This window comes from Brachypodium distachyon, chromosome 2, assembly GCF_000005505.3.
Source record: "Brachypodium distachyon strain Bd21 chromosome 2, Brachypodium_distachyon_v3.0, whole genome shotgun sequence".
In the NCBI taxonomy this organism is placed as follows: Eukaryota; Viridiplantae; Streptophyta; class Magnoliopsida; order Poales; family Poaceae; genus Brachypodium; species Brachypodium distachyon.
This window is the reverse complement of record NC_016132.3, coordinates 43,256,711-43,266,287: the sequence shown is the minus strand read 5'-3', so window position 1 is coordinate 43,266,287 and position 9,577 is coordinate 43,256,711. Positions and strand designations below refer to the sequence as shown.

Here is a 9,577-nt window from a genome sequence, read left to right as displayed (position 1 = left end):
TTGTTGGGAACCCTAGACGGAAGCGGTCACCTCGAGCTCTCCCTTGGTGTGTGAGGAGCTTGAGGCTTGGATTGGGAGCTTGCTATTGAGTTGTAAAGTTTGTCCCGGTCAAGTTTGTAAGGGTTCGACGTTCGTCCTCAAGGAAGACATTAGTGGAACTCACCTCACCTTTGTGGTGTTGTCAGATTTCATCCCACCTTTGTGGTGTGGTGAGTTGGAGAATAGAGCGAGCCTTCATGGCGTCTCTAACTTTGTGGTAGAGTACTCATCCAAACGGAGACGTACACCGATCCCAATAGGTGAAACTCCGATGAAATCTTCGTCTCCACGTGTGGTATCATTTCCTATTCACCCCCGCTCTAGTCGATCATACCGATCTTTCAATAAGCGACGTGGATTTGTATAGATTCTTATGCAAATCCACTTCACTTATTTCGGACGGAGGGGTATATTCACATAGATCAACAACACATACAGCTCGTCGTGCACCATGAGACACAAACTCAAGATTAACTAGCAGCACGTACTCCACTGCTCGTACACTCCAGCAAGCTAGCATGTACTCACTCCTTCTCATGTTAAGTGACTCAAATTTGTCTAAATATGAATGTATCTATGTCTAAAAAATGTCTAAATACATAAATACATGTAATGAAAAGTCAGTTAATATGGAACGGAGAGAGTACAATGCAATTGTGATCCAGTCCAGCAAACTACAGTACTCAACTGCTAGGTCGTACAGTCCAGCAGTACATGCAAGTTGGGGAGAAACAGTGGCTGCTGTCCCTTCCTTCGTGTGATTTAGAGATCCACGTATCGCCCCGTGCACTTTACGTTTAAACACTGAGCTTCGCCGTTTGTGCGCTGTGAGTTGATCGACGGCTCCAGATTAGTGGAGCAAGACGCTCGGGAGCAGTTGAGACTTTCTCTATTTTGAAATATTATTCTCTTGACATATCAAAATTTTGTTGTTATATCACTGAAATTTCATTATCACATCACTATTTCATTACTATTTCAATCAATAACACTACGGTTGTATGTTGGTAAATTCAAGCTCAGAATTGAGATTTGGAATTGGGGTTCCTGAATTCTGTTGTTTGGATGTCCGTGGAATTCATAGTTGGAATTTGAGTCTTATTCATTGGTATTCAACTACAACCGAAAGAGACCTCTCTCAATACCGAGCCAGACGCAGTGCTCCTGCTAAACGCAGCCATGGTCATGGGAGGCTCCCTGCCGACCACCACCGCTACCCGCAGCCGCCTCGTCGCCGGCCATCTCCGCGGCCTGCAGCCACCGCGCTGCCGGACATCTTCGTGGCCCGTGGCCACTCCGCCACCGGACATCTCCGCGCCCTGCAGACCTCGTTGTCGGCCATCACCGACGCCCGCAACGCCGGCCATCTCCGCCTCCTGCACCCATCCCGTCGCTGGCCACCGCTCCGTTGATTTATTTCCTTTCTTCCCCAACTCCGGCGGGTCCTCTCCCACGGTGCTACCTGCGGCCACCCATGGGAGGTTCCCTGCTGTCGCCCATAGCTAACGCCACCATAGCACCTCTTTTTCCTCAACTCTGGTGACTCCTCCTCCGGCGAGACCTCTTCCATGCGGCGGTGCTACACCGCGGACAAGCGTTGTTGCGTCGATCTATTGGGACAAGGTGAGCAGTTTCAATGGGTGAATTGGTTGCTCTCTTGATTCCATTAGCAATACTTCGCACAACCAAACATCAAAATTGGTATTGGAACCCAATTCAATCTAGAGGCTAGCTGATTGGTATTTAGCTCAATTCAATTTCATGCCTTCCAATACATACATCCAGACGAAGCTTAAGATCTCAATATCACCATTATTTTCGTTCTTTGGTACGGAGTATATACTTCGACAACACCTTAGTTTATTTTTTTTTAGCTGGAGCGCATACGCCGTTACCGTGTCAGGTGTGACGGACGAAATGCCCGCACGAATCGACAGCATGCACGGGTAAGATGACAGCTAGCAACAGCGGGTACACAATCATCACGAGCCATCCGATGGGAGCTTTGCGCCGCCTTTGTGAGCGGACGGACAGGATCGCTCTCCCAAACCCCTCAAATTACGTACGGGGTCACGCCTCGACAAACCGTCGTCCTTCCTCCCTAAACCACCCGCACCACCCCAGAGAGAGAGGGGCACGCGGACATGGGACCCACCGCCCTCCACGTCGTCATCGCCGTCGCGGCCCTCCTCCTCGCCGCCGCCGCCTCCGCCGCGTCGTCCCAGGAGCCTCCGGCGACGCCGTGCGCGGCGGCCATCGTGGCCTTCTCGCCGTGCCTGGCGCACGTCGCGGTGGTGGCGCCGCCCGCCGTGGCCGCGCCCGCGCCCACCGGCGCCTGCTGCGCGGCGTTCCTGCGCGCCGTCTCGGCCGGGGACGGCGAAGGCGGCGGCGGGGAGGGATGCTTCTGCCACCTCGTCCGCGACCCGCTCCTCTTCGGCTTCCCCGTCGACGTCGGGCGCCTCGGCGCGCTCCTCCCCACCTGCGCCTCCGCCAACGCCTCCGCAGCCACCACCGTCGAGGCCGAGGCCCTCTTCGCCGACAAGTGCCGAGGTGACAAAGTCCGTCCTCCCTTCCTGCTGATATGCTCCCCATACATGTTCGTGTGATATGTATGCTTCGATCGATTCTCGTTCTCGCTATATATGCGCGTGTTCTTCGCTCTTGATTACCGCTCCACTTAAAAGTTACTTCACGATCCATCTCCATAGTTCCTGTGCTCGAAATCCTTGTGGAACCACATTTGTAATTAATAGTTGGTGGGAGATGCGGAGTATCGACGAGCTCTAGATGTTATTGGGATGTTATTATTTGTGCATTGAGAAGTTAATCAGTTAGTTTGCTCGTACCAATTCTGTTATTAATATAGTTCTCGTTTATTAGACAAGAATTTCATAAATATTGGGTGATCTTTGATAATTATTTATTTAAGGTGTCATTTCTTGGTGGTCTCTTTTAAGAAGTTCATGGAAGTAAAATGCTAGAAAAATCAGTGGCACAGGTGTTACTATTCTCTAATTCGAATTGCAAATTGAAGCAGAGCTCAAGTCACTGCCTGAGATGCATTTGTCACCTCCATCACCACCTCCTGCGCCAAAACTTTCTCCAGGTAAACATTTTTTCTGCTTGTCTAATGATTCGTTAATCTGTGTCCAGTAATCCCATTCAGAGGCACAAAAAGGAATTGGTACTTCGGCTCATGCGCCGTATGATTTCTCGCAAACTTAATTTGTTAAACTCTGCAATGTTCTATCCATTTCGTGTTGTATGAAGATAACTGCAGAAGTACAGATTCAAACTTAACTGTATCAGTTTAAAAAAAAAACTTAACTCTATGGTAAACCAAATAGTTTGGCTACTAGTTGCTGCATCGAGTCCCTCTGTTATGTTCAGTTGCACTGCTCTGCAACGTTGTAGCTTTCCAGTTTGTCAACCTGAGTAATCGCTGATCGATCATCCATTCAGGTCATTTGAACGCTGCAATGTCTTTTTGGAATCGTCAGTCATGTACTTCGTGTGCACTTGTTAATCTGCTGTGCATGTCTCTGCAGCTGCCGTCCCAGGACCAGCGTCGTCCCCGAAGGTGGAGGCGGCGCAATCGACGACGTCCACGCCACGTGATCGGTCAGGATCGGATGGCTTGTGTGCCTTCCGGGTTTCGCTCATGGCGTTGGTCTTCACAGCAGCAGTCTTGATCATGTTGCAGCTCTGGTAGACGCTTGCCCTCGCTCTCGACACACATACTTGTGCCTGCTCCGTGTTTCTTGATCGGCTCCTAATGTTGGCTATGGTGAAGTGTCATGTGATGCCGCGTGGCAGGCTTATAATCTCTGAAAACTCGTCCTTACTACTGGTGCAGTTTTTCGTATGCGTAGTCTGACAGTACAGGTAACTGCTGATTGGTGACATTCATGTACCGTTGCAAACATGGTAGGAACACGTACAATGCAGTTTTACACCCTATCCTTTCCGAGACACAAAACTGAAATGACCGGGATTTTATTTCACTAGAGTATATAGCTGCGCCATTGCACGGACGAACAAATTCAGCTAGTGATCATAAGAGAGTTGCACACTTGAGATTACTGGTGCATCTTTACATGCCATTCGGTGTCTGATCAATTTGAGTCAACTGGACGAACAAATTGTACGCGCGGCACATGACTACATAATCAGCGACAGACTGACAGTGCCCCTGCCACGATCGAGGAAGCGAGGACCAAAGTGGATACCCCTTGACACCGACTCCGGCGAGCGCTGGACGGGTTGAACGCGCGGTCTTGCGGGTACATCTGCCCGGGGGTGCCCGTTATGCCCATCACCGGCGCCGGCGGCCCGTACGTGTCACCCCACGGGTACTCGTACGGCTCAGCCGGCGGCGGTAGGTAATACTCTGGCTCCGACGGCGGCGGGTAGTAGTAGCCCGGCGTCGGCTCAGGCTCCGACGGCGGTGGGTAGCACCCTGGCGTCGGCTCAGGCTCCGACGGCGGCGGATAGTACTCTGGCGTCGGCTCAGGCTCAGACGGAGGCGGGTAGTACTCGCGTTCCGGCGGCGGCGGGTGGTCAGTCGGCAGAGCTGGTGGAAGCGGGTGCGGATCCACGTCGCAGAGGCACATGAAGCACTTGCACTTGTGGTCTGTTTCGACCCCCAATGACCGGGACACGACCATGCACATGGACACGAGGATTGTTATCTTGAGATGCAACATTTTGCTTGGCTTTCTCATACTGTGTTTTGGTTGCCAAGGATTAGCGGATACACGGATTAGATCTTTCACTAATCTGTAGGCCGATCCAACATTGCGGACGGTGTATATAAAGTGCGCAATCGAGTGGGGTCAGTTGGTGCATATTCTCAATATCCAAATAGGTGTTGGTATGCTGGTGCAACCTCTGCTAGTTTTTCTAGGGTGCGTGTGTTACATGCTCTGCTTCAGCAAGCAACACAGCCAAACCTAATGTGAGTGTTACTGTTTTATCTTCTTATGCTTAATTTAGTTTGTCAGCTATACCTAAGGACCCGTGAAGAGATGATTCTGAGAAAAAAGAAAAGATGAGCAGGTTCTAGAGAGCTTTTTATGCGCAGCAGACACGCGTCGTTGATTGCTTTTGGAGTAGAGACATCAGCAGAGAATGGATTGGGCAGAGCTGGAAAATAGGCTTTATCTTGGGCAAAAAAAGGACAACCTTCACTACAAATTGTCACCAGACGCACGCACAAAAGCTCAAGCTGTACAAATGCAACACCAGTTCGTAATGTCACACGGTCGCACAGAATGAGGATGTTCTCTATGTACACCTATCTAGAAAAAACTCGGAAAAAAAAAGTAGTACCAAAAGCCCCTCTTGTGTTCCTGCTCAACTAGAAACATATCCATCGTTTATTCCCCTCGATCTAACGGGTGTGCTCCGTGCATCGCAAAAGCTCGACATCCCCAACGACCCTTCAAACAATACTGTCCTCACATCGGCGATCATAGTGGTTTCTGAAGCCTGCCTGGGACACCCAGAGTCCCAGATGCATGAATTGCGACGCGTGCAGGAAAACGAGAGTGCTCAGCAGCCAGAGAAAGCCGTGCGGCTGAAGCACGCCGAGCTGCCGAACCCCTGGGGTCGCACGCGGGAGGAGGATCGTCGACGCTTCTGCCCGCTGCTCGGTGCGTTGAACCGCGACGAACCGGCGCCGGTGAAGAAGCTGCTGCTGCTGCTGCTGCTGCTGCTTGGTGGTGCCGCTGCCGCCGCCGCCGGCTGGGGCGAGGCGAAATCCTGCATCATACCGTCGAGCATGGATTGGAGTTCGCCAAGGGAATACACGGGCTCCTGCACCGAGTGAAAGCGGGGTTCGTTAATTGTCGAATCGAATTGACCAGTTTCAGGCATACAGAGCATGTGTTTGTGTTTCTGCGCATTCTTTTTCTATAATACTGTTTTTGCGCATTCGGGATGTTCTAAATTGAGTAGACAAGAAAAGGTGGCGGTGGTATGCCGCACAATGTCTTGAACAAAAATATCAGGATTGTTCCAGGTTATCGACGATTTTCTTCGGCATGGTTCCCGTGAATTATTTCCATACTGTCCCTAGATTTATTTATTTTTTGCGTAGAAAAAGGAACTATTTCCTCTGTTCTGCAGTTGGAACAGACTAGTACTATGTAACTGAAAAGGAAGAAATCTATATGTGCAACGGAAACTTTTGACGAAATAAATGTGCCATGAACATTAGTAAGATACCTCTCTCCCAACGGTGGCCATGAGCGAGAGCATCTCCTGGAGGAAATCGTGGAAACCCTGACCATACAAAAACGCATGTTCCGAGTTAGATGAACGCCCATGTGAGAAAATTCGAGGCCGAGTCATTACGAATTCGGTAATTACCTCGACCTCTTCTTGCCCGTCCTCAAGGGGGTCGTACACCCCGGCGTCGTAGAGCGCCCTCCTCTTCTCGTCCGACAACACTGCAGGGAAGAAGGAACGCTTACTCGTTAGCTAACGCGGGCACATACAAACGCATGCCAAAGAAGTTAAGAAGTTGAAGAGAGAATTGGGCGGCGGCGCTCCTTTACGTACCCTGGTACGCCTCGTGTATCTTCTGGAACCTGCCCTTGGCTTCCTCCGCGAGCGCCGGATCCGCGCGGCCATTGGCGATCTTGTCCGGGTGCCACCTCTGCGCGGCACGACACAAGAAGAGAAATTAACGTCATGCTCTGCTTCTCCCCACGCAAACCGAACCCAATTACGTAAGGAGTGCTCACCATGGCGAGGCGGTGGTAGGCGGCGCGTATCTCGGCGGCAGACGCGCCGGGGTGGACGCCGAGGACGGCGTAGTAGGACTGGTAGTGCGACTCCGCCGACTGCATCCTCCACCTCTTCCTCTGCCTCAATCAGGGACTATCCTTCAAGCTACACTACGCGCTGGCGATCGCGCGATCTGGCGCTGGTTTTAGAGCGTTCGTGCGTGCTACTGGTGCTTCGATGGCGACCTGAGACGGGAAGCAAGGAGGTATCCCAACGGAGGCGGCAGGAGTATATATAGAGAGAGATCAGAGGAGGAGGAGGAGGAGAAGAAGGGAGAAGCGTTGCGAAGGGGGAGGAGTTGAACTAGCCGGCTTGGGCTTGGGCTTGGGCGCGGCGGGAAAGAAAGGCGAGGGGAAAAATATCTCGCGTCGGGAACGTTCCAGGAGCGCCGGCCCTCGCCACATCATGCTTCCTTGCGTGCGTGGTTGTGGGCGGGGCCGAGATATTTTCGGGCTGCGTCCGGTTTCTGTGGCTGCCGGGGCCTGGCGGGCCCACTGGCCGGTGTTCGGCCGGCGAGATTTTGATCCGGTGGGACCCACGTGCAAGCGGGTCTAGCCTTCCGGATCCAAAACTCACGTTTCGTGGACCAGGTGTGCTCTGTTTTGACACGCGGGGTTTTTACTTTTTACCTGGTTTCCGGTGAAATATCTCCAGATCTTAGTGCTTTTGAGGTTCTCCTAGTTCAAAATTCTCAAATGAAATGTGAAGAACCCTAGTCTTTATTCTATTTTAGGTTGTTTGGTTCATGAGATTGGAATCCCCTCTTTTTCTAGTGTACCATAGTACTCCGGAGTATTTCTGCAGTGATTTGATCTGCAAAATGTCAGCGTAGAAGTGCTCTCGGATATCCGGTGTGACAAGTACAAGCGATCTTGTCCGGGAGGAATGCTTGTTAGTACTCCGTACTCAGATTTTGAACGCTCGGCATCCTGGTTTTGAGGTAGGGAAAGTTCATCGATGATGTTACGTATAATCTTGATCGGTCTAGTCGTACTGGGATGAGGGTTATGTTGCTGAACAAGATTCCAGAGCTTGTTTGGGAAAGGCTCAAGAATTTTGTAGTGCTACTGATTCTGTTCGATCAATACATGCCCTTTCAAAGAGATGATTATAGATATTTTTCATCGACTTCAATTTATGTACTGTAGAATAATCTTATGTTTTCTTTTAAGAATTCTTGTGCTATTAATGTGTGTACTTAGCAGTAGACCGTACCTGTATTCAAAACAAATACGAAGTAAAAGATTGAGTAAATTTCACAAAACCACACATCTCCAGTCACTTGTCTCACAGAACCACACTTGTTGCTAATTTGTCCGCTACGCCACAACCATTCGGGTAAAGTGTAACGGCGAGCCCAAAACAAACGAGTTTAGCAATTTTGATGGGATTCCCGACAAGTGGGACCCACCTGACAATCCGACCCGACCCGATAACAACTCTTTCTTCTTCCTCGGCCATCTTCCCAACCAGAAGCTCCCTCGTGCGGCGCCGCCGGCCTGCTGCCTGCGTCCGCCCTCGTGCGCTTCCCCTCCCGCCTGCTGCCTCCGCTCGCGGCCTCGCGCGCCCTGCCGCCTTCCTCCGCCCGCGCACGGTCCCGGCCGCCTGCTGCCCGCCGCCTGCCTTCGCCCGCGCGCGCCTTCGGCCGCCTGCTTCCTCACGCGGCCGCCCGCCTCCTCCGCCCGCGCGCCCCCGGCCGCCTGCCTGCCTCCGCCCGCGCGCGCCCCCGGCCGCCTCCTGCCTCGCGCGGCCCGTGGCCTGCCTGCGCCCGCGCGCGCGTCCTCGGCCGCCCGCCTGCCTCCGCCCGCGTGACACGGGCACCATATTTACAGGCGCCGGCGATGGTGTAGGCACGTCGGATGAAGGAGAGGCGGTGGGCGGCATGGTCGCCATGGCGGGGCTGGGAAGAAGATGATCGGGGGAAGAAAAAAGATAGTTAATGGGTTGGGTTGGATCAAATCGGACCCGAGTTTTCGCCTGACAGGTGGGCCTCACCTGTCGGGAATCTAGTCAAACTGCTAAACTCGTTTGTTTTGGTCTCGCTGTTACATTTTGCCCAAATGATTGTAACGTAACGGACGAATTAGCAACAAGTGTTGTGCTGTGAGACAAGTGATTGGAAAAATGTGGTGTTCTAAAATTTACTCTACAAGATTAAGGTTGGACACCGTGGTTCTCTTCAGTTTAGTGCAACGGTGGAGCGAAAAGGGAATACACAACCTCTCAGTCCTTTTACTACTTTTGGACGGAGTCACATGGACTGCTCAAGGCAACTTCGGTCTAGCCATATTTGGTTAGCTTGAGACGTGCCATATTTGGGTACTTGGGAACGTGCATTTTATTTTATTTTTCTGAAAGAGGTACGTGCCTTTTTTCAGTTGGGCAGGTGGTGAATTTGCGATGAAAGCCGGGGCCGGCAAGGAAAAGCGATACGTGCCTTTTTAATCGTGGTAACACGTGCTTGCTGCCGGCACCTTATGATATTTTTTGTAGTAATCCCGGAGAGCAGGAACGGTCTATTGGATGAACACGATTCCAGTTCCATTTCGTTTTCAAATTCCTTTCTCTGCGATGAGAAGGAGATGGAGACGGCAGTCTGCAGCAACGAATCACCTTTTACGAATCATCTGGGTTCTTCTTCTTAACCCTACCGATGGAGGTGAAGTTGTCCACGTACGACCAACGTATAAATATCATCATGGAGACGCCAAGCACGAAGTTAAGGGCCTACTAAGACGACGACACA

At 51.6% G+C, this 9,577-nt stretch overlaps 3 protein-coding genes across 3 annotated transcripts; 1 reads left to right on the top strand and 2 right to left on the bottom strand.

Moving 5' to 3' along the window:
- The first annotated feature begins 2,182 nt into the window (after positions 1–2,182).
- On the top strand, positions 2,183–4,018 carry LOC100835628. Its single transcript, XM_003566812.3, has 3 exons — positions 2,183–2,589; positions 3,077–3,145; positions 3,588–4,018. Exons 1-3 carry the CDS (start codon positions 2,184–2,186, stop codon positions 3,749–3,751), a joined length of 639 nt encoding a protein of 212 aa, XP_003566860.1. The 5' UTR covers position 2,183; the 3' UTR covers positions 3,752–4,018.
- A 1-nt stretch (position 4,019) lies between these two features.
- Positions 4,020–4,817, bottom strand: LOC104583296 (leucine-rich repeat extensin-like protein 1). Its single transcript, XM_014898912.2, has one exon. It carries the CDS (start codon positions 4,761–4,763, stop codon positions 4,209–4,211), a length of 555 nt encoding a protein of 184 aa, XP_014754398.1. The 5' UTR covers positions 4,764–4,817; the 3' UTR covers positions 4,020–4,208.
- A 360-nt stretch (positions 4,818–5,177) lies between these two features.
- Positions 5,178–7,133, bottom strand: LOC100843054 (dnaJ homolog subfamily B member 3). Its single transcript, XM_003569275.4, has 5 exons — positions 6,789–7,133; positions 6,604–6,700; positions 6,412–6,491; positions 6,268–6,324; positions 5,178–5,856 (listed from the first exon to the last, which is right to left on the bottom strand). The coding sequence occupies exons 1-5, from the start codon at positions 6,891–6,893 to the stop codon at positions 5,593–5,595; spliced, it is 603 nt and encodes a 200-aa protein (XP_003569323.1). The 5' UTR covers positions 6,894–7,133; the 3' UTR covers positions 5,178–5,592.
- Between the last annotated feature and the right edge of the window lie 2,444 nt (positions 7,134–9,577).

Bases quoted from the DNA above. Each gene is read 5' to 3' on its own strand.
- LOC100835628 (XM_003566812.3), top strand. From the start codon at position 2,184: ATGGGACCCACCGCCCTCCACGTCGTCATCGCCGTCGCGGCCCTCCTC. The intron at 2,590-3,076 runs GTGACAAAGTCC...AAATTGAAGCAG, and splicing joins CTTCGCCGACAAGTGCCGAG to AGCTCAAGTCACTGCCTGAG. The intron at 3,146-3,587 runs GTAAACATTTTT...ATGTCTCTGCAG, and splicing joins TGCGCCAAAACTTTCTCCAG to CTGCCGTCCCAGGACCAGCG.
- LOC104583296 (XM_014898912.2), bottom strand. From the start codon at position 4,763: ATGAGAAAGCCAAGCAAAATGTTGCATCTCAAGATAACAATCCTCGTG.
- LOC100843054 (XM_003569275.4), bottom strand. From the start codon at position 6,893: ATGCAGTCGGCGGAGTCGCACTACCAGTCCTACTACGCCGTCCTCGGC. The intron at 6,701-6,788 runs GTGAGCACTCCT...CGTGCCGCGCAG, and splicing joins CCTACCACCGCCTCGCCATG to AGGTGGCACCCGGACAAGAT. The intron at 6,492-6,603 runs GTACGTAAAGGA...TCTTCCCTGCAG, and splicing joins GATACACGAGGCGTACCAGG to TGTTGTCGGACGAGAAGAGG.